General features: G+C 60.9%; 1 protein-coding gene across 11 annotated transcripts in view; it reads right to left on the reverse strand.

Moving 5' to 3' along the window:
- Window positions 1-23355, reverse strand: part of ARHGEF10L (Rho guanine nucleotide exchange factor 10 like) — a 159987-nt gene that overhangs the window by 41608 nt on the left and 95024 nt on the right. For 7 of the 11 annotated variants that reach the window (XM_027522159.1, XM_027522166.1, XM_027522161.1 and 4 more), the window contains 7 exons: window positions 18729-18874; window positions 16636-16650; window positions 16235-16416; window positions 12828-12943; window positions 12278-12405; window positions 10861-10961; window positions 3626-3747 (listed from right to left, as the gene is read on the reverse strand). In XM_027522159.1, the coding sequence (XP_027377960.1) occupies window positions 3626-3747; window positions 10861-10961; window positions 12278-12405; window positions 12828-12943; window positions 16235-16416; window positions 16636-16650; window positions 18729-18874 (810 nt within the window). The remainder of the gene's footprint in view (window positions 1-3625; window positions 3748-10860; window positions 10962-12277; window positions 12406-12827; window positions 12944-16234; window positions 16417-16635; window positions 16651-18728; window positions 18875-23355) is intronic. The other 4 variants (XM_027522163.1, XM_027522176.1, XM_027522162.1 and 1 more) reach the window with 1 other exon arrangement.

Consider the following 23355-nt stretch of genomic DNA (forward strand, 5'->3'; position numbering starts at 1 on the left):
GGCTGGGCACCCAGCAGCGGTCACTGGTCAGGAGGGCTTCTGGTGAGACATGTTAGCACTTGACGGGCAGTAACTCCATCAGCTGAACAGCACTGTTGGGGAGGGGCTGTCCCAGACCAGCAACGGGGGCAGAGTCAGGGGACAGGGACCCACCGACGGTCACTGTGGCTGATGGGGGTGGCAGCCAGCACCGAGGCCCGAGCAGGCCGCCTCCGCAGCTCCGGGCCGCAGCCCTCAGGCCCCCGAGACACCGTATACGAGAGCTGCCTGGAGTGGGCGGCAGCCCACCCACGCCCCTCTCCCCTCTCCCCTGGCAGGCCTGTCATGGAACCTCAGCCCAAAGCGGGAAATGGGTTTGCCTTGAGCCTTCCCCTTGCCCCGCTGTCGCCCTCCACGGATGGGCCTATAGCTCAGATGGAGCCCAAATCCAAGAAGGACCTCCTCCCACCTCAGCAAGCAGGCCATCGGAAAGCTCCCCAAACCACGACACCAGTGGGGCTGAGGGTGCTTCAGCCCCAAGGGCTTCACATGGGGAAGACGCCCTGGTGACAGGAGGCGGGTGGCTCCCCACTCGGGGGTGGGGGAGCGTCCTTTCAGGGAGGCCCTGGGGCAGCGGCCTGTCTGGGACGCCTCCGCCCCGGGCGTGACCTGTCAGGTCACCTGCGTCCTGCATCCCCCAGAGGTCCAGTGCCCTGGGGGGAGACGGGATGATGCATTCCGCACCCAGAAGTCCTTCTCCACGGGATCTGCTCGAGTCAGGAGAGCCGCAGGCAGGTGGACCGGAATCTGCCCCACGGCCCACAGGCTGTGCCCCTGGGGCAAGAGCTGGCAGGACCCTGCAGGCAGCCCCTTACTAATGGGGTCAGGACTGGAGGCCCACAGAGGCCGGCGATGTCTGAGGGGGAACTGCACTGGCCGCGTGCCACCCAAGGCCCAGGGAGACGGGGGGAGGAGAAGGATGGGGCAAGGGTCAGGGCACTCCCCTTCCCAGGGCCATGAGCAAGGGACGGCCCCTGGCTCCCCGTCCGTCTCAGGGTGGCTGGGGGTCATGGAGTCCATCTCCGGGAAAGGCCCAGAGCGGAGCCTGCTGCAGACATGTCCCAGAAGGACCCGCCCCTTGTGGTCAAGACTCAGGTCAGGTCAGTTCAGTTGCTCAGTCATGTCTGACTCTTTGCGACCCCATGGATTGCAGCACACCAGCCTCCCTGTCCATCACCAACTCCAGAGCTTCCTCAAACTCATGTCCATTGAGTCAGTGATGCCATCCAACCATCTCATCCTCTGTCATCCCCTTCTCCTCCTGCCCTCAATCTTCCCCAGCATCAGGGTCTTTTCAAATGAGTCAGCTCTTCGCATCAGGTGGCCAATGTATTGGAGCTTCAGCTTCAGCATCAGTCCTTCCAATGAACACCCAGGACTGCTCTCCTTCAGAATGGACTGGTTGGATCTCCTTGCAGTCCAAGGGACTCTCAAGAGTTTCTCCAACACCACAGTTCACAAGCATCAATTCTTCGGCGCTCAGCTTTCTTTATGGTCCAGCTCTCACATCCATACACGATGTGTGGTTGTCAAGACTAAAGAACTTTAAGTAACGTCACTGTCGTTTTCATTGTTATTAGTGTTACCGCTACACGACAGCGACTAAGCACAGCACAGCGGTGCAGCCACTGTCCACCAAGCACTGGCCAGGAGTCAAGCTCACAGTGAGGAGCCTGACTCGCACAGGGACCAGCACCCCACCGAGCCCAGCTTTCAGGAGCAAAAGCCAAAGACCCAGCAAGTCCTTCGTCTCCTTCACCCCCAGCGCCACCTTCTCACCAGTTCAGCCAGTCCGAGCCCAGAGCACTGCCCAAACCTGTCCCCAAGGCCCCCCGCCCACTGCCTCCACCAGAGCCAGGACCAGGGGGAGGGGAGCAGGGTGCTCACCCCGGGGACACCCCTTCAGGGGGGCCGCAATACTCAGCCACCAAGAAAACGTTTCAACGTAAGTTCTTACAATAAAAATTTAGCTCCCACACACAAAACATCATCAGTGAACAATTACTAAGAACGGAAATAAAGGCAGGACTGGATGCTGCCTTCCTAATCCTGGCTCTTTATTCAACTTAAAAAAAAAAAAAAAACAAGGCAGGCAAGCCAAGCCCACAGTGGGCTGGTCTGAGTTTTTTCTTTAAGTGTTGCAATAGAACACCACGTTGACGACCAGTGCCTCTCTCGCCTCGCCACAGCCGCCCCAGTCTCCGTTCGCCCCGGCCTCCCTCCACCTGCACCAAGTCCCGGCCCGGCTCAGCGGGACCCCGGCACCGAGCTCTGCGAGGGTCTCAGCCTCCCGTCCTAGCCCCTCCGGGTCCACAGTGCCCTCCCGCACATCGGCCGGAAGTGTCTGATGATCCTTCCAAAAGGCAAACCAGGTCCCGCCGGTCCCGACTGGAGCCATGCTTGGTTGTTCCTTGCTCCAAGGATGAAATCCAAACCCGATGCGGCCTGCGAGGCCAGATGAACCAGCTCACCCACCATCGGGTCTCAGAGCCCAGCCTCCCCTGCTGGCTCCCGGAGCCACGGCCATGCCAGCTGCCCCGACGGCTCCGATCGCAGGCTTCTGTGTCGGTTTGTTTGATTTGAATTTTCTCCCCCGGACCCTCCCGTGGTTGGGTCCTCCTCACCAACAGGGCCTCAGTTTATATGCCACCTCCTCTGAGAGGCCCTCTCTGACTCCCTAACTGCTGCTGCTAAGTCACTTCAGTCGTGTCCGACTCTGTGCGACCCCATAGACGGCAGCCCACGAGGCTCCCCCGTCCCTGGGATTCCCCAGGCAAGAACACTGGAGTGGGTTGCCGTTTCCTTCTCCAATGCATGAAGGTGAAAAGTGAAAGTGAAGTCGCTCAGTCCTGTGCGACTCTTAGTGACCTCATGGACTGCAGCCCACCAGGCTCCTCGTCCATGGGATTTCCAGGCCAGAGTACTGGAGTGGGGCGCCACTGCCTTCCCTAACTACACGCCCCCATCTCTGTTCTCACTGTATCTGATTTATTCTCTATACCACTCAGCACTCTTTTCTCTTTGCTCTTGTTTGCTGAGGGGGCGGGTGGGAGGTGGTGGTAACCGCCTGTGCTTACGGCCAGGGGTGCAGGCGCCAGGGAACCAGACTCCTATTCCTCCTGTCATCCTCACTGGCCATGACATTTAAAAAAAAATCATGTCATCTGAGCCTTTACTGCTAAGGAGACCTAGAGACATCTGCTCATGGGGTTCTTATAAATAATAAAACTAGCAAGTGATGGCAAAGCACTGAGAGGGGTGATGGCCGTGGAGCCAAAGCCAGCTGCCCCAGCAACGTCGTAAGAGGTGAAACCTCCCAAGCGGGGCACAGCAGTCGGGTGCGTTCCAGTTTGTCTGCTGAGCGGGCGTCACACCATCAGCTGACAGATCGCTGCTGTCTGTTAGGTCAGAACGACTCAACTGTCAGTTCCCTGACCCACAGAGGTCGCCTGCCCCCTTCTCTGGGAGGACGCCGACCCCGAGAGCAACCCCGTGGGCCCTACGTGGAGAAGCTGGGGTGGCAGCCGGGCCTCCCCTGCCTTGGGCCCCCCACCCGGGCGCCCCGGCCGCCCCCACGTGCACTCACCTGCAGGCTGAGGCCCCTGAAGGAGAAGGCGGGAACGCAGCAGGCCAGGATCGGGCACCAGAACGGGGCTCTGCTCTGCTTGTCCTCATCCGGACACAGCCAGCCCGGCTGGTTCTCCTCCCCTGCACGAGAAGAAGGGGACGGGGAGGGCCCGTTAGAGATGGGACGAAGTGGTCCACGAGGGCCCCCCCCAGACCACGCCCATGTGCTGACCCCACCAGCTGGACACTCACTGCTGCCCCTGCAGCCCGCCGGCGGGTTCTCCTCCCCTGTGCGAGAGGATGGGGGTGGGGAGGGCCCGTTAGAGACGGACAAAGTCGTCCACGGGGGCCCCCCCAGACCACGCCCACATGCTGACCCCACCCCTGGATGCTCACTGCTGCCCCTGCAGCTCCCCCTCCCCGTGACAGCCAGCGCCGTCCTGCTGAGCCTCTCCCCGACCCCGCAGTTCCCCTCTTCTGCCGGGTCCTCGTCCACCTGCAATAAAATCCAGACTCCTCCGGAAGAGCTGCGAGGACCCTCCTTCCCTGTCAGCCTCACCCTCAGCAGCAGGCCCCACTGTGCTAGGTTTTCCTCTGCGGCTGAAACAGGACCAGCCCGCAGGAGGGCGGACCTCTGCCCTTTGCCCTCTGCCCTCTCCAGGGCCGGCTCGGCTCCTCCTCGCTGAGGCTGACGCTGAGCCCCCGCCTTCTCAGAAAGGCCTCAACCGACCATCGCCCCATTCCCCCACCTCCATCGCTTTCTGTCTCAGCCCTACGGGTGTGCACAATGGCCCTGACCACCATTTCTGGCTTTTATTAATAGGCTTGCGTCTTTTTCCCTCTGTGTGCGTGTGTGCGCAGGCGCACAAGTACACGTGTGTACACGTGTGAATGCACGTGCACGTGTGTTTCATGTCCTCGCGTGTCCACCGGCCTCCCACTACACCCGTTTTCTGGGAAGGCTGAAACTTCCCACACCCCGTCCTCCGCTCCACTCCATCCTTCACACGGCACGGCACGCACAGCGGACCCTCATGCCCTTGTGTGGCATGAACGAAGCTTCACCCCCGAGCCCCATTTCCCGGATTAGTCAAATAAGAATGATGGCCTCCAAGAGCAGTCACCTCCCCAAGCCCCGCTCAGCCCAGGGAAAGCGCTGGAGAAACAGGGCCAACTGGGAAGGGCGTGGAGCTTTGTTCTCACAAGATGAATAAATCCCAGAGATCATCTGCATGGCCTACAGTCAACAGCTCTGAATTATGTGCTTTGGGCTTCCCAGCTGGCGCTAGCGGTAAAGAACCCGCCCGTCGATGCAGCAGGTGTACGCGACACGAGTTCAGTCCCTGGGTTGGAAGATCCCCTGGAGGAGGGCATGGTAACCCACTCCAGCAGTCTCGCCTGGGGAGTCCCACAGACAGAGGAGCCTGGCGGCTGCAGTCCATGGGGCCGCAGAGCTGGACGGACTGAAGCACCTGGGCACGCACTGCGCACTTTAACATTTGCTCAGAGGATAAACCTCATGTTAAGTGTCCTTATCTCACACACACAAATAATAATGAGGCAGAGCGCCCGGGGGAAGTTTGCAGAGGACGCGTTTGTTCAGGGCATAGACTGTGGCGATGGAGTTCACGAGGTATGCTTACCTCTGAACTCACCCAGTCGTGTACATGAAACACGCATGGCTCTTTGTACGTCAGTCACACGCGCAGGGGCTTTACGACTGCCATTCCACCAGACAAAGGTGATGTCTGGGTGCTGGATCCCGGCGGCAGGTGCCAAGGCTGAGAAGGCGAGGATGTTCACAAATGCAGGGATTTGCGAACAACCAGCTCCCGCTCCGGCAGAGGCTCCGGCGCCGCCCCACCCCCTCGAGCAGCGGAGTCTCTGGGCAAAGAGCTCCCTCCCTGAGTGGGCCAGGGGCACCCCCAGCGCCAGGCGCTCCGCTCCACCGGGCCCTGGTTCCCGCCACTGGGGAGGAGAGGCCACCAAGGAAAGGTCAAGCTGAGCCCAGGACGCACACCTCTGTAAGCAGATGGCCGTGTGCACCGCACTTCACACTTTCCAGGGCGCTGCCCCATGCACCCGCCCACAGCCAGCAGGGAGCTCAGAGTCGCCGCCCCACTTGCACAGGGCGGGCGGGGGCAGGCGGGGGCAAAGACAGGGCTCAGGAGCCAAGGAACAAGCCCCCGGAGGCAGGCCGCACAGCACCTGCAGGACAGGGGAGAGCTGAGACAGCCCGCCCGCCCTGGGGACGCAGCCTGGCACGTCAGGACCGCCCACCACCCCTGGACAAAGCCCGGGCAGTGAGTGAAGAGTATGGCCCTGCTTTCAAGGCGCTCACAATCAGGCGGACCCAAGGCGCTCACAGTCACGAGGACCCCCGCCTCGGCAGGCAAGGGCCCGGGAGAGCGGTCCGGGCCCGGGAGAGCGGTCCGAGCCCACCTGCCCGCCCAGAGCTCCAGGAGTAGAAGCGTCCGTTCCCCCATCACCGTGTCACCCCGAGCTCTGTCCTCCCCTCCCTTCCACGCGCTCCCAGCCCATCAAGTCCTGGCAATTTATCCTGTCTCTTCCTTTAATGATCTGACCTTCTCCTTCCAGATGGTGCCTTCCCTGCCTGCGAGTGGGAACGTTAACAGAAAATGGGGCTGTTGTTCCCCATCTGCCGCTGCCATTGTTCCCGTCACAGACCTGGGGCAGCTGAGACCGAATCAGAAGCCTGCCTCCTCGGAGACAGAAAGCCCGTGTTGGGTAAGTGACATTAAGCACGACTTCCAGCTGACATTAAGTGGGGCCTTATTTAGCATCGGCTGTGTCCGCCAGCACCCACCCAACCCGGGGGTCCTTGCCCGCGCCCCAGAGCCCTCGGGACCGCCCGCCTGCCGCAGGAGGCTGACTCTGCCAGCTCTGCCAGCGTGGCTCAGAGCCACACACGTCACCTCTCTCAGCCTGTGGCCTCGTCTGGAAAACGGGGGAAATAATTCCAACCGTTAGGAGTTGTGAGCACCAGGAAGGCTGTACACTAATACCCAGGGGGCGCCAGACACTCAAGAAACGGAACCCAGGGGCTTCCCTGGTGGCCCAGTGGTGAAGAATCGACCTCGCAAAGCAGAGGACGGAGATTCGAACCTTGGTCAGAGAACTGGGATCCCACATCCCGCAGGGCAGCGAGGCTCACACGCTGCAATGAGAGAAGCCTGCCCGCTGCAACGAAGCGGCCTGCCTCAACCCAGACCCGACGCAGCCAAAGAAATAAATAATTCTTTAAAGCATATTTTTTTAAAAAGAAATAGAATCCACTATGATCACTGTCCTCGTGAAGAGGTTGGACCACCCCTCGCCCCCAGGCCGAGCCCCGACCCTGGCCGGCTCTACCCAGCATCTCCAGCCCTGCCTGCCTCCCACTCCCCTGACACTCAGTCCCGGCCCTGCACCCTCGCCCTCATGGTGGCCCCAGCAGACAGCCCAGCCTACCCCACTCTATGTGCTAAACCCAAGGCCCCTGTCACACCTGCCCACCCCACGGAGACACTGCAGACCGAGGCCACGGGCATCCCCACACGCGTCTTGTCCGGACACCTCGCCCCTGCAGAGACACTGGGGTCCGGGGAGGCCAGGCAGCGGTCGTGGTCACCCGGCTCGGGTAAACCCGAAAGGGGATCCAGGGCCAGCACCCTTGGCCTCCTGCAGAGCAGAGCCGCTGCTTCCCACCGAGTGCTTGGGCAGTGCTGGCTTCGCCCTCTGACGGCTGAGGGTTAACGAAGACCCAGCGGGGACCTGCTTCTCTGATGGTGGGACTGCCTGGGTCTATCGGGAAAGGCTCCAGGGGCCCCGGGCCACGGATGCAGCACTCGGAGCCACAGGGGCTGGGGGGCCGCAGGAAGGGAGGCCGGGAGCCCCAGCCTGTCCTTTCCCCACCCCCACCTCCAGGGCCTCCTATCGACAAACCTTTTCCCGAGCCTTAACGGACAGAGACTAACTGGCAGGGAGATGTGGAGGGCGTCCTGGCCCCCCCGCACCAAACGCGACCCCAGGCCCACCACTGCCCAGGGAGATGCAGACACCCTTTCCTGGGGGCGGCCCCTTCCACGCACCATCTCCCCTATGTTCAGCCAACACCCTGGGGACATCCCCATTTTCTGATGGAGAATCCCAGGCATGCAGGGGTGAAGTTGTCCGTCCAAGATCACAGAGCTGGGACGCCGCAGGGCTGGGAACTGAACCCCACACAGTCTGGCTCCGCTTCACATGGTGCTCAGACCCCGAAATGCACAGGAAGAGGCCCAGGGGGCTCTAGGCCAGGCTAGGGGAGACAGCCTGCCTTCCTCAGGCCACAGGGCGCAGCGGCGGCCACACTGGGGTGTCAGTGGGGTCCCCAGACCCCCCAGCACCCCTGCCCTTCCTATCCCAGTTCCCAGCAGCCCCTGCCCAGCCCCCTGCTCTCAATCTTTGGTGGATTATGATCTCGGCACACTGGACTCAGGGAGAGAGGAAGATACAGGGAAAAAAATTAAAGGAATAACATCCTTTGTGAATAAACATTTTTAACATATTCTAACAGGCTCATATTATTCCCACCCCCCCTCCCCACCAGGCACTGCAGATAAAAAAACAAACTGGGAAAATAAAAGAACCAAATTATTCAAGCCCCAGGGGAGCCCAGGAGTTCAAATAAGATTTCAAATGACTCTCTTTCCATTAAAACTTTTGCTGCAGTGAAACCCGGTGGAGATAAGGCAGTTGAGTGTCTTCACAGGCCATGGAGAAGGGAGCTACTCACATTAGCAAGCGCCTCTCCCGCCAATACCGGGGCCCTCTAGGCAAAGCATCTGAGCTTCAGACGGGAGACAGGCACAGGCCCGCACACGGGGCTCAGGCCCTGGACACCTCCCCACGGGCGGGAAGAACGGGGCGCGTGGCCCACGCCCAGCAGGCAGGCCACCTTGGCCAGAATCCCCGCCACCCTCGGCTTAAGACCCCTCCTCCACCGTCCACAGGCCTCGTGGTCACAGAAACAACCCGCGGAGGCCCGTGTGGGTCAACACCAGACCCCAAAGGGCCCGATCCCCGCTCCTCCAAGCCCAGGCCTCCTCCCTGTTCCCTCCCCCACCTCCCCGCGCCCCGCCAACGCCCCCTCCACGCCAACGCCCCCTCTGCGCCCCGCCCCCTCTGTGCCCCCCATGCCCCCTCTGCCCCCCCACGCCCCCTCCACCCCCCCAACGCCCCCTGAGCCCCGCCCCCTCCGTGCCCCCAACGCCCTCTCCGCCCCCCCAACGCCCCCTCCTCTGCACCCGTTGCCCCCTCTGTGCCCCCAACGCCCCCTCCACCCCCCAACGCCCCGTCCATGCCCCCCACGCCTCCAACACCTCCTCCGTGCCCCCTAACTCCCCTCTTACACCCCCAACCGCCCCCTCCACGCAGCAGCCAGATGATCCACTTACACGTTAATCAGGTCACACCGCCCTCAACCAAGCCCCCACACTTCCAGACGAACTCCGTACACCTCACCCTGGCTTTCCAGTAAACCCGCTCCCCATTTCCACGGGCCTCCCCTCACACCCAGCTATGCACCAGCTCTGGCCACCTCAGGACCTTTGCACTTGCTGTACAGCCTGGCTCACTGGACCGGGACCTCCGCCCAGCTTCAGAGCCCGCCCTAAGCAGTCCAGACCCCAGGCTCTGTGCCCGTCTCAAGTCGGCTCCAGCCCCTCCCCGTCGGTTTGCTCCTCACAAGCCTCTGCCTGCCCTTGTAAACTGACTTCCTTGAGAACAGTGGCGTGTTCTTCGTTGCTCTCGTCCCGTGCCTGAAATTACTGCACTGTTGCTGTTCACTCAGTCGGGTCCGACTCTCTGCGACCCCACGGACTGCAGCACACCAGGCCTCCCTGTCCATCACCAACTCCCGGAGCTTGCTCAAGCTCATGTCCATCGAGTGGGTGATGCCATCCATCTCATCCTCTCAAATAACTATAGAGACCCAATACTTCTTTTAATTGATGAAAGCCTTTGACAGAGGTCCTGACCCCTTCCCAGCAACATTTTTAAATCTATTAGAGATATATATTGAATACTTATCTCGAAAAAGATCACATCAGTAAACAGAGACAAAATAAAATAAAACAAACCTCCCCAAATCGCTGCTACTGACTGGAATCGGCACATGGGGATTCTAGCATGTCAAAGACAATAACGGTTCTGATCAGCAACCAACCAGGCCTTTTTTCAATTTAAAAAAAGCACAAATAAAGTGCTTATAGCTTAACGAACGTAGTTTGGCAGACAGAAGCTCACCAACTTGAGGAAGTAGAATGAACAGGAATTAAGAGTGGGCTCTAAAGCCGACTGCCCAGGTTCTGAAGCCCCTCCTGCTGTGTGAGCTCCGGCAAGTCGCCGTGCCTCTCTCGGCCTCAGACTCTCAACCGAACACAGGGGTTCACAACAGACTTGCCTCGTGGTGTTACTACGAATGTGAAATGAAAGAGAGATGTGTAAAATGCTTAGAAAAAGGCTCGCCACACAGGAAACACTTTATAAATAGAAATGTCCCTTATTTCATAGCGGATGCATAGGAGAAAAGAGCCTGGTGGTTCAGACAGTAAAGAATCCGCCTGCAATGCGGAAGGCCTCGGTTTGATCCCTGGGTTGGGAAGATCCCCTGAAGGAGGGCATGGCAATCCACTCCAGTATCCTGGCCTGGAGAATCCCATGGACAGAGGAGCCGGGCGGGCTACAGTCAGTGGGGTCACAAAGAGTCGGACACGACTGGGCGACTAAGCACTGCACAGCACAGGAGAAAAGAATTATAAAGAGGCCTCTGGGTGAGAATCAGTGTCGTCTAACCTGCATCATTCTTTGTACAACTGTTTTATTGAGATATAATTCAGCTACCATAAAATCCATCCCTTAAATAAAGAGTACATTTCACTGGTATAGTCGCACAGCTGGGCAACCATCACCACTCTCTAGTTTGAGAACATTTTCATCATTCTCACCAAAAAAAACCCTTAGTGGTGACTCTGCAGTCTCTCCTCTTCCAGACCCCGGGCAACCACTAATTAACTTTCCATCAACTCCCACCATCCTACAGATGGGGAAACTGAGGCTCCGAGCAGGGAAGTGACGTGTCCAAGGTCACTACAGCATCTCCCTTCACTCAGAAGCCTCCGTGGCCCCCGAGACTGAACGCCCCCCTCGCACCCACACACATACACACCCCAAACCTCCCGCTGTCCACCCCGACCCTAGGGCTTTACTCACGGAGTCCAATCTTGGCCAAGTGCAACCTGTTGACCCAGGAGATCTTGCTCAGGGGGTTGGGGGTGATGAAGACCACCATGAAGCTGATGGGGCGGCCGGACCTTCAGGGAGAGAGCAGGGCATGAGTGCTGGAATGGGGCCTGGCTCCCCAGGAGACTGCCAGCCCATCTCCCACCCCAACCAGCCCTGGAGACGGAGCGCGGTCTGTGCAGAGCATGGAAGCATGGCCAGAGGGGCCAGTGGCCTGGCAAAGCCTCGGTCCCTTGGGGAAAGAGTTCCTCCACCCACCACAGCCACAGGGACAGGTAGGTCCCCAGAGCGACAAGGCCACAGCCTCCCAGCCCGGGCCAGGGGCCCAGCAAGGCCACAGGGGTCTGGGCCTCTGCAGGCTGCAACTCAAGCGGCCCCCGGGCCCGACTGGTCAGCCTTCCGCAGGCCTCGCCAGCCGCCTGCACACACCTGGCCCAGAGCCTGTGACTCGGGCCTGTTCTGGCCCCTGATGCAGGACAGCTGCTTGGTAAATGTCGGCGGAACAATACGTGAATGCAGGAAGGAGGGAGAGGACGCAGCTGTGTGCAGGCTTGGGGGGCAGAGGTCCCTGCTGTCCTTGTCACCTCGCCTCGGAGTGGCCGGGCGCCTTCACTGTTTCTGAGCTTGTCTCACCCCTGTGGTCCACCCCAGCCCGGAGAGGCGGGTGGGCCCGGGGTCCCAAGCCCTCCGTGGGGCGTGGGGAGGAGGAGGCACAGGGTAGGGGGGACAGGGTGGCTCAGCAGGGCGCTGGGAGCCAGCAGGAGGGCCACGCACAGGTTCAGGCCCCCACCCAGGGCTCTAGTCCCCCCTGCCCTGCAGCCACAGAGCCTGTAAGCCTCTCCCCGCCTGCCCCCGCCACACACGCGTGCGTGCACTCAGTCGTGTCTGACTCTTTGTGCAACAGGCCCAGCGGGTCACAAAGTGGGCTCTGACGGCTCACCACCCGGCCTAGGCCAGGGAGTGAGGACCCTGAGAACCCGGCCCCGCCTCCTACGTCTGAGCCCCGCCTCCCACGTCTGAGCCCCGCCTCCCCACCTGCAGAGTGGGGACCACATGGCTCCCTCTCCATCTCTGCGTCAAGTCCACAAACGCCTGTGGAACGGGTGTGGGTCTACGGAGCGCCAGCTCCTGGGCGGGCATCTGGGGGAGGCTGGCTGCACCTGGTCCCAGGGGATGGCACGGTCGACCGACCGCTGGCAGCGTCCGAGCAGCCCAACAGAGGATGGGCTTACCCGGGTAAGAACGGCTCCTTCGTTCATTCATCCATTCGGCCAGGAGCATCTGCTCTGTGCCAAACGCTGCGCCGGCACAGCCCACGCCCACCCCCGCCGCGCCCCGCCCAGCCACAAGCAGGCCGGACCGACGCCCTCGTGGCCCCTCCTCTCACTTGTCGGGCTTCCCCGGAAGCAGGAGCCGCAGGCGGCACTTGTTGGCTGAGTGGATCTCCTCCTCCTTCACCCGCATGAGCCGCTGCAGGGCCAGACACCAGTCCTGAGCCACCGTCATGTTGAGATTCTAGGGCGCAGGGAGCCAAGGACGTCAGCACACAGCTCGCTGTCCCCCTGAGCCACCCTCGACGACTCCAGGGCAGTGGGGGCCCGCCGAGGGGAGAGGAGCGGGGGTTCGCACGCTCGGCCACTCCCCGGGGGCCAGGCCTTGGTTCTGACCCCCCAGCACCCCTCCTTCGAAAGGGACACAGCCTCCCAGCCTGGGATGAGGCTTGGGAAGGCGCTGCGGGACAAACCAGACTCTGTACAGGGAACAAGAAAAAGATGCCCCCAGCTGGGCCCTGGTCAGCCGGAACCAAAGCTTCTGCCCAAACCACAGACCACACACACCGGGCTCCCAGCAGCCACAGGGGCGTCACCCGGCACTGCTGGGGGGCCCCGAGGCCAGGGCACGCCGGGCACCGAGCAAGGGGAGCTGGCGCTGGGTACCTGGTAGGTGCCGTGCAGCGTGCTGACGAGGAGGGTGATCTGCTCCACCACGGCCAGGTCCTTCTGCAGGTCCTGAAGCTCCTGGAAGAGGCGCGGGGGCCCGAGGTACACCTTATCTGGGCAGAGAGAGACCCTGTGGGTGGGGAAGGCACCAACAGGAACACCAGCAGGCACTCACCGCAGCGGCAAAGGGCTGCCGGGCCTCCCTGGGGGCTCAGCGGCTGCGAGTCCGCCGGCCAGTGCAGGAGACCCTGGGGGATCCTCGGTCCGGGAGGATCCCACGAGCCGCGGGACAACCGAGCCCATGCACCACAGCTCCAGAGCCACCGCTCCCGAGCCCATGCTCCGCAAGAGAAACCGCTGCAGTGAGCCCGCACAACACAGCCAGAGAGGAGCCCAGCGCAGGCAAGGAGAGAAAGCCCGCGGGTGGCAGAAAAGCCATAAACAAACACATCTTAAAAAGAAAGAAGAGCTGTCGCCCTGGGGATATGGCACAATAGATACGGAAGGAAACGTCACCAGGCTCTCGTCTACTGGCGGGGACAATCCAATCAGGGAGATAGTCTGGCGCCTAGGGTCTGGGCCACACTCAGTCTATGCAGAGGGTCACAGGAGACCAGAAGACTGAGAGCCAGCTGTGCCAGGAGCGGCGAGGAGCCCTCGCGGGCCCAGGAGGATGGTGAGCACCGCCTTGAAGGAAAACAGCCGTGCCAAGGGAGCCCGTGGACAGCCAGCAGCTCAAAGATGCTCTAAGAGCCTGCTGTACGGCAGGTTCAATTGTACGTGTTGGAGAGAAATCGGCACGAGACAGGCAAGATCCCTGTTCCTGTGGAGCTGACGACCTGGTCAGGGTCGCATGCGTGCCAGGTTGCTTCCGTCGTGTCCGACTCTTTCCGACCCTGCGGACTGTAGCCCGCCAGGCTCCTCTGTCCATGGGATTCTCCAGGCAAGAATACTGGAGTGGGTTGCCATATCCTTCTCCAGGGGATCTTCCTGCCCCAGGGATGGGACCTGTGTCTCTTCCGTCTCCTGCGTTGGTAGGCGGGTTCTTCACCACTGGCACAGCCTGGGAAGCTCAGTGGGGTGGGGGAGGCGTCAGTTAAGATGGTGGGAGGTACTAGGGAGGAAGGTATCGGGGCGATGGGACAGAGGCGGGATAGGGGTGACGGCACCCACATCTCTAAGGATGATACAACTGCAGTGTCGAGGCCCTGAGGGGAGGGCAGCGAGAAACAGAGCCGGGGGTCCCCGCAGGACCAGACGGGGGGCTCTCTAAATGCGAGGCTAGGGAAGCTGGCTGCATTCTCCCCGCCGTGGTCACCCAAGCTGAGGTCTCACGGAGCCCCAGGGGAGGGTGGCGGCAGGTAATCTGGATTCTCATCCGGACGATTATCTAACAAACAGGTGCACATCTGGGTCACCTGGATGCAAGGGCTGCAGAGCCACAGCCTGGGCTTCCCTGGCAGCCCGGGGCTGAGAATCTGTGCTCCCACTGCAGGGGTGTGACTTCTATCCCTGGTGAGGGAACTAAGATCCCCCAAACCTCATGGTGCGTTCAGAAAAGAAGAAAGGAAGAAATCCACGCCTGCTGCCCAGGGTGAGGGCTTCCTGACTTTGGAGCCATGTGGACTTTGGTACCGTGTGCTGGCCTCCAGGCAACGGACACGGAGCAAGGTGGGCGTGGGCATAAGAGACAGGCTCCCACCGAGTGAAGAGCAGAGGAGGGCTCTGCAGAGACCCCGGCGGGACGAGCTGGAGGGACACGGGGCCCACCACAAGGCACCTTGAGGTACAGGCGCAGAGAGCTCAAGAGAAGCTGGCCCAGGAGAGAGTCACACGCACACTGAGCGACTCCATTCCAGCAAGACCACCTCATCCATCACGTTCCATTAATGCTGCTAATTTGAGTTTTACTGTTTTGTGGCTTCATTTCTATTCCGCTTGTGAATCTGTTTAGATGTGGTGGTTGCTCAAGGGATAGAAGCAGAGGAAGCTTATTAATATTATACCTCGTCTTAGATCTGCACACATTTGAATAACAATATAATAAAAACTCATCCGAGGCCAACTGGGGCTCAACAAGGATTTCTTCTCTCCTCTTTGAAGGGGATCTGGAACCCTAGCCCTCTACTTTGAGAAATGCGGTCACAGATAAAACAGTGGCTGGAGGAGGGGTCCCAGAGCAGAAGTCCAAGTGGTCCCGGGAAAGTGGAGCAGATCCTGGGCTGGAGGTGCCTCTGAGGAGGGCAGGCGGGCCGGGAGCCCTTCCCGGGGGACTTCTGTGAACAGACAGCCAGGAACGCAGAACAGCCCCCACTGCCTGCCTCCCAGCCTGGGGAAGCAGACCCCGCGGGTGAAGCGGGTATGGCCCCGAGGGCAAGAGTATGCGGCAAGCCCCTGCCTCAGAGGCACCCCCAGGGTTAGGGCGAGACAGGGCTGGTGGGGAGGGCCAAGAGGGCCCTCCCGCTGCCCCGCAGTGACCTCCTCCGTTCACTTGGCAAATGTGTGTAAACACCCACCACACGCCCGGGCGGAGGGCCACAGTCACACCAAGGAGCAGACGAGATGGCAACCAGAGCATCGCCTTAGAGGTGAGAACACAGCCGGGACTATAGAGCACAGGGCCAGCCCCTGGCCAGCCCAAAGGAACCAGGAAGGCTTCTTGGAGGAAGTGTCACCTGAGCCAAGATGAGTCAGGGCAGCCAGACAAAATCCAGGCAGCAGCAGAGCACGCGGAAAGGGCAGAGGCCAGGAGAAGGTTCTGGGGCAGGAGGGCACTCAGCCCCCAGGAACGGGGGCCAGGGCAGGGTGGGGGTGGGCCCCTGCGGGCCTCACCCCAGGGCAGCAGGAAGCCGCCAGCACGCTTCAGGTGCAGGGGGACTCACGGCTCTGGTGTGCACTTGGCAGGTCGGCCTGGGGAGGGAGGCGCGCAGGACAGGGAGGGCAGCCAGGAGGTCCTGCAGCAGCAGGAGACGGGGGAAGCGGGCGACGGGGGAGCCGCTCACCCCCAGTTCTCACTGTCCCCACCATCGGACAGAGTCTGAGGGGTCAGGGTGGGGAAGGAGCATCCAGGGGAGCCAGGCCACCCTGAGCCTGAGCTCTGCGGGTTTCGGGGACAGGCCACCCAGGCCCCTCACGGAACAGACGGGCAAACTGCGGTCCCACAGGGAGGCAGGCAGTGGCCAGGCAGGCCCTAGAGGTCATGCTTCGGATCCAAGGTCGCTGCATGTGCACGCCTGTGTGTGCCTGTGTGTGCGTGCACGTGAGGGTGTACAAGGCTGGGATGGGGGCGGCAGTGGGGCAGAGGGGTGAATGCGGGGGTGCATTTGCACGCTCGAGTAGGGACATGGGTGCGTGCTTGTGCACAGCTACAAACAGCAGGAAAAGGGGAGGGCGCGGGCACTCACTCTGGGCCTGGCCCGCGGCCGAGGCCTTCTTGGCGCCGGCGTGCTGGATGAGCGCGTTGTCCTTGTCGTAGGGGCCGCCCTCCTGGCCCACCTCCACCACCTGGACCTGCGGCAGGGCTGTGCTCCACTTCACCACGTACTTGGGCCCCAGGGGCGCCAGGCTGCTGATCTCCAGCTGGCCCCTGCCAGGGACAGAGGACAGCCCTGGAGAGCCCGCCGCGCCCGCCCCAGGGTCAGCCCGGAGCCACTCCTCCGCACGTCAGCTCAGCCAGGCACCTCGCAGCCCAGTACAGCCCTCGGCCAAGCCGAGCAGGTGGAGCAGGCAGCGGGGGAGGCACAAGCATCAGGGAACCCAGGCCAGCCCCAGAGGCGCACTCCCACCCAAGCCTCGGAACCCCTACCTGTGGTTGGCAGGCCTGAGGAAAAAGACAAGAAGGGTCATTATTGTTACTGAGCGATTTCTGCAGGTGCTGAGATTGTTTGGGGGGGCGGCCGCCAGGCTGGGCCACATGAGGGCGGAGGGGGACCACGTGGAGGGCTTTCTCCCTAGGCCGGACGCTAGCCTTCCATAGCCCCCTATTCCCACCACGGCCCTGCTAGGAAGCCTGCCTTATTTCAGAAAAGGATACTGATGCTCAAACAAGTCACATGACTCACCCCAAGTTACCCAAAATGACACCCCAAATGTGGGCCACCAACACCCTCATCGCTTCCCTGGTGGCTCAGATGGTAAAGAATCCACCTGCAACGCAGGAGATCCTGGTTGGATCCCTGGGTCTGAAAGAGCCCGTGGAGAAGGGCATGGCTCCCCACTCCAGTACTCTTGCCTGGAGAATCCCATGGACAGAGGAGCCTGGCGGGCTATAGTCCACGGGGTCACAAAGAGTCGGACACGACTGAGCGACTAACACTTTCACTTTTCAACAACACCCCCATCACACGTTCACACCCTGGAGGCTCCAAGCAACAGGAGGGCAGAGACTGTGTCGGTCAGATCCCTGGCACCTGCATGGAGCCCAGGATGCAAACAGGACTTAATTGAAGAGCTTAGGGACACCCCTGGCAGTCCAGTGGTTAAGACTCCATGCTGAGCGCTCCATGCAGGGGGCTCAGGTTCAATCCCCGGTCAGGGAAGTAAGATTCCTCATGGCACACACTGCAGACAAAAAAATAAAAAAACTACAGTGTTTGCATGAGAGAGAGACTGAGTGACTGCATGGAAGAGTCAGTCCTCAGCAGAGCCGCACTGATCTGGGTCAGAGGCTCCCTGGCCTGAGGCCCCTACCAGGGCCGGGTCCCGCCCAGACCTGTGAACTGGCGCCAAGTTAGGGTCCAGTGAGCGTCTGAAGGACAATCAGACGGACGGAAGACGGGGCAGAGGCTGAGCGAGCAAGAGAGCCGGGCAGGGTCAGCACCTGACTGTGGGCGACTCCTTCCAAGTGGGTCTGGGGTGTTGCTGCCAGCCGTTGCTTCCGGGGTTTTTTAAAGCGCTGCCAAATAGTGAGGAATGAGGTTCTCCTCCACTGGCAGGGCTAAGAGTCTGGCGGGAAAGGTCCCGCTGGCCTTCACGGGGTCAAGGGGCACGATCCCCGAAGCACAAAGGACCGAGCAGCAGACGGGAGTGACCAGGGTCACCAGGAGGCCCAGTAAAGGGCTCACACAGCCCAGACGCAGGCCCGCGTGGCCCCGGGCAGTGTGGGCCCGAAAGTGGGATCTTCCATTTTCAAGAGAAGCTGGATGTCTCAATCTTTCTGTGAATTCCCCAGAGGAGCCAGACATAAGATTTCCGGAGGGCTACTGCAACCCTCGGGCCCCAAGTCTGCGGACTCCGGCCTCAGGCATGGCCCTCGCCCCCTGCAGGGCTCTAACTCCAGCCCCAGCTCCAGCCAGGCCCGGCGGCCTGGCCCCAGGCATTTCTGCAACCTCTGACCCAGAAGCAGGAAACCAGCCTCTGGCAGGGAGGCGGGGGGTGGCGGGAAAGGCAAAGCCCCGTGCTAAAACACTGTGGTCCAGCTAGAGGAAACCTACTTGATTAAAGCGGCAGGTCTTGGGGGCTGCCCTAGCAGTCCAGTAGTTAAGACCGCCGGCTCCCAACGCAGGGGGCACAGGTTCCAGCCCTGGTCTGGGAACCAAGACCCCACACGCCACATGGTGCAGCCAAAAATAATAATAATGACGATACTACAGCAGGGATTTGGGATCTGGGCTGGACACAGGGAAGACCCTCTTGGATTTCAAAGTGGTCAAAACTCAGGCGGCTGTTCCATCCTGAGGACAAAATTCCAGAAGAGCCCACCCTGTGCAGTGGCCAGCTGTTGGCCCTCAGTGACCCCTGCAGGTCCCCTGCTCTGGGGACCAGGGATGTAGCGGCAAAGAGAGATGAAGAGGAAGTCAGATAGTCGGAGACCTCAGCCAGGCTCACACAGGACCCGGCTGGGAGACTGGGACGCAACGGGAGGGCTCCCCGGGGTGGGCGATGGCCAGGCCCGCTTACTTGAAGTTGATGTTGGCACAGACCAGCATGTCGTTGAGCAGGAAGACCCTGCGCTCCTTGGACTTGATCAGCTGCCCTCGGTCACCATACACGGTCTCTGTCAGCGTCTCACACAGGAGCAGCTGCCGCTGGCCCGAGGTCAGAAGCTAGGGGAGCAGACAGAGCAAGATCAACGCCAGCATTGCTCACGGGCTGCTCCGCAGACATCACTGTGCCAAATACCCAGGGCGGTCCTTCCACGCCCAAAGGGGACCACGGCCGGGAGGGGCGGGGGTGAGGCGGGACCACGCCCCCCACCCCTGGGGACCAGAGGCCCTGACCACCAGCCCCTCAGCGGCCAGCACCCTGCTCGGGCGAGCTGCCCCCGCCAGCCCCGCTCCGTCCCTGCCGGCAGCACGGCTCCAGCACGCGCCGACCCCGGCCCTGAGGCACGCCGTGGAGCCCCCGGGCAGGTGCCAGGCTGCCTGCCCATACCTCGGCCTCCTCGGTTGTCAAGTGGGTGACGGCACCAAAGCTCACATCGCCAAGGAAATGCATGACTCTGGCTACATGACCTGCAGAGCCCTGGACGGGGCTCACTCAGAATTATTAAGAACTTTAAGACATTGATGGCAGAGCGTTAACCCAAATGCAGGGCCCCTCTAAGTGCCTGCCCTACGTGACGTCCAGTGAGCTGGCCCCACAGTGGGACACCCCGCAGATGGCCCCTGTCCCCACAGCTCTCGCAGCCTCAAGCAGGCAGACTCCTGGCCCGAAGGCAGGTCCCACTCTTCACCCTGACCTGTTGACCCGTGTCGGCCGCGGGCCTCAGGGAAGGCCTCGTGCGGGGCTGGGAGGGCTCTGCTGGCCAGCGAGGCAGCCCTCGGACCACACCGACCAGGCTGAAGACCTTCACGCCTCCAGGCAGGCGTGTGCCCATCCCAGGCTGGACACCAGCCAGCACACAACCGCCATCAGAGCCAGGGACCCACGGAAAACATGTCTTTGCTAAGAAGGGGTTTTGCGGGGGAAGAAGAAGAGTATTCAGACAAGTTCATTTTCATAGCAGCCACCCCCCTCCTCCCCATCCTCGCAAGGAAAAGGGCCGGTCACTCCTCTCCCGGAGAGAACACCCTGCCATCCTCTGAAGAACCATGTCTCTCCGGGCAGCACGGAACCCTGAGCTGCTCCACATGCCACCAGAGAGCCCACCTCTCCTTGCACCAGCTCGAGGGCCCCAAGGCCCCCCATTCCCAGATGAAGGGACAGACGTTCCCGAGGTAAAGCGGCCTGCCGAGACCCCATGCTGGCTGAGCAGCGGGGCAGGCTGGAGCCGGTCCTCACGCGCTGTCTGCAGCACGAGGCAGCTGGCCACACACCCTCCAGCTCCAGGCTGGGGGTGAGAGGAGGCAGGGAAAGGCCCGTGGCTCCCAACACACACACACACACAAATCTCAGGGACCCCAGGGGTCCCCCCACGACTGCAAAGGCTGGGCTCCCCCACCTCCCAACTTCCGCCACCCAGCTGACCACCGGCTTGTGAATACACAGCTGGGACCCCAAAGGCCGCAGAAAAGACGGCCACGTGTGCCGCGACCCGGAACGTGGGACAGGAAAGTCCCCTGCTTTCTGGCAGCCACCCTCCTGCCATTTAAGCAGATTAAAAAAAGACAAAAGAAAGCTCGGATGTTGCACAAGCGGCCCCCTGCAGCCAGGTCCTGAGCAGGCACATTTTGAAACAGCCAACACGGTTCCGCTCTGAGCACACCCAGTTTCGTTTCCACTTCTCTCTGGGGAACGGGCGGCGAGGGGGAAACCTCAGCGCTGGGCTCAGAGCGGCCAAGACCACGCTGGGGACCAGCTCCCCTGGCCAGGGAGGACGCTCTGTGCAGCCGCCGCCGCCCCCCGCACGCACCCAGCACGGCCACCTGATGGCGGGAAACTTGGGCTCGGGGCTCTTGTCCCTCTCCCAACACCAGACAGGTCTCCCTGACCTCCCGCCAGAGGCCACTGCTCCTACGGCCTGGGTGTCCCCCCAGTGGACAGAGGAGAGGGGAGCACAGCTCCTTCCCGAGCAGGCATAAGGAGAAGGGGTTCCTTCTCCCGGGTGACCTCACAGGTGTGTGAGCCAAAGCAAGAGAAACGCTCACGATGCAGAAGAGGAACGAAAGTAGGAGACAGAAGATGCTTCTCGCGCGTAAAGACCCTCAGACGCCAGCACGGCGGCTGTGACGGGGCCGGAGTCACTTTCCTGAGAGGCATTCCAAACTAGAGGGCTGCGGGATCCCTGCCCCGGGGCGGGGAGGAGGGACGCCCTCACCCCTCAGGCCCAGCCTGGGCAATCCTGGACGAGGTACCCCGGGGCGGGGGCTCCTCTCCTGCCCTATCTTTCTTCCCAGCTCTATCCTCCTCGAATGGGTGGAGCAAACCCAGCTGCCAGCAGGTAACCTCAGGGGAAAGACCCGGATGGGGACTGAGGGGGCGTGGGCAGCCGCTGCTCAGCTGACCAGCCCCATGTGGGAAGGTGGGCCAGGATGCCGGCTCTTCCAACCCTTCGAGAGGATGAACGTGTCTACATTCTGTGGGATGCTTCTCCATTTCTAAATGCTGGCAACCAATTTCATCTTCTTAAAAGTCCTGTGTGGGCCTGAGCACGCGTATGCAGCCTGAATCTGGCCTGAGGTGGGACCGTCTTAAGATGCAGGACCCCGAAGCTTAGAATATCTTGTGCAGGCCCTGCTCCACGGGCCCGTGGTACAGATCAAAGATCACAGTGAAGGTCAGAGAGCATCACAGGCTGTAAAGCGCGGGCCACGTGGGGAGGGCGCTCATGGTGATGCTCACAAACATTAGAAAGTCCTCCCCTTGTGGCTGAAATCCCACTGACCTTAGTCACCGGCCCTAGTTCTGCTTTTGGGGGCACAGAGCCAGGAGGCTCCCAGTTTCTCTCCCGGATGATCTGAACACCTTCCTGTGACCCTGCACGATGTCCCTTCCCCAGAGAACAACTCTTGTTCTTGCTAAGTATCCTGGGGCGTGGTCGCCTCCCCGCAAATCATCAGGGCCAAATCCCACCCTCTACTGAGTGAAAGGAGGCAGAGCCCGGGGTTGGGGACCTCCCAGATGTGGGAGCAGCTGCAAGCTGTGCGTGCCACAAGCCGCCAAGGAGACACAGGACTGAAGGTCACCAACAGCTGACTCCGGGAGGTGACTGAGTCTCTCGGACCAACTTTGTGCTTTAAAAACAGGGTTCTCTAGGGACCTCCCTGGTGACACAGTGGATGAGAATCCAGCTACCAATGAGGTGGACATGGGTTCGATCCCTGGTCCAGGAAGACTTCACGTGCCTCGGAGCACCTAAGCCTACACGCCACAACTGCTGAGCACCGCGTTCTAGACCCACGAGCCACAGCTAGGAGCCCTGGAACCACAGCTCCTGAGGCCTCGTGTCCCAGGGCCCAAGAGCCACAGCTACGGAGCCCTCGAACCACAACTCCTGAGGCCTTGTATCCCAGGGCCCAAGAGCCACAGCTACGGAGCCCTGGAACCACAGCTCCTGAGGCCTCGTGTCCCAGGGCCCAAGAGCCACAGCTACGGAGCCCTCGAACCACAGCTCCTGAGGCCTCGTGTCCCAGGGCCCACGAGACGCAACTGCTGAGCCCTCGAGCCACAGCTCCTGAGGCCCCGTGTCCCAGGGCCCACGAGACGCAACTGCTGAGCCCTCGAACCACAGCTCCTGAGGCCTCACGAGCCTCAACCACTGAGCCCTGGAACCACAGCTCCTGAGGCCTCGTGTCCCAGGGCCCACGAGACGCAACTGCTGAGCCTGTGAGCTGCCGCTACTGAAGCCCAAGCGCCCAGAGCCTGTGCCCACAAGAGAAGCCCCCGCAATGAGACCCCGTGCAGCACAACAAAGAGCAGCCCCTGTTCACTGCAAATTAAAAAAAAAAAAAAGGCAAAGAATACCCATAGAAGCCAAAAGTAAAATAAATCAATAATAGTTTAAAAAACAGCGTTCTCTAATAGACTCATCTGAAAGTTAAGATTTTTTTTGCTAGAATGTTTCTAAGTTGCAATCTCAAAATATGGCATGGACTTTTTTTTCTTAAAAAATAACACTAATAATGACCACAGCCACCTTGCGTTAAGGGCTCTGGGTCTGCCACTTGGCCAGCGCTCTCCTTGGCCTTGCAGAAGCCCTAGGGGTCAGGTTCTGTCAAACTCATTTCAGAGGAAGGTTTCAGAGGAAGCAGCTGAGCTTCAGGGAGTTGGGTGATTCCCCACCGTGAGTATCTGTGGCAAAATCCAGATTCAAACCCAGACTCTGACTCCACAGCCCAGTCGTTTAAACATACTACTAGGCTATCGTTTCAGGCATCTTTACTGGCAATTCTACTGCTAAATAAAATCAGCTTTTATCCTAAAAACGCATGACTGGTAACTAATGTCGGGGTGGGCGGGAGGGGGTCTAGTCAAGACTGCTCCTCGGGACTTCCCTGGAGGTCCAGGCGCTAAGAAGCCGCCTGCCGACGCACGGGACACGGGTTCGACCCCTGGTCTGGGAAGATCCCACAGGCCGCAGAGCAACTGAGCCCATGCCCCCGAGAACCCGTGCTCCAAAACAAGAGAAGCCTCCACGCTGCACCCA

This window comes from Bos indicus x Bos taurus, chromosome 2 (genome assembly GCF_003369695.1).
Source record: "Bos indicus x Bos taurus breed Angus x Brahman F1 hybrid chromosome 2, Bos_hybrid_MaternalHap_v2.0, whole genome shotgun sequence".
In the NCBI taxonomy this organism is placed as follows: Eukaryota; Metazoa; Chordata; class Mammalia; order Artiodactyla; family Bovidae; genus Bos; species Bos indicus x Bos taurus.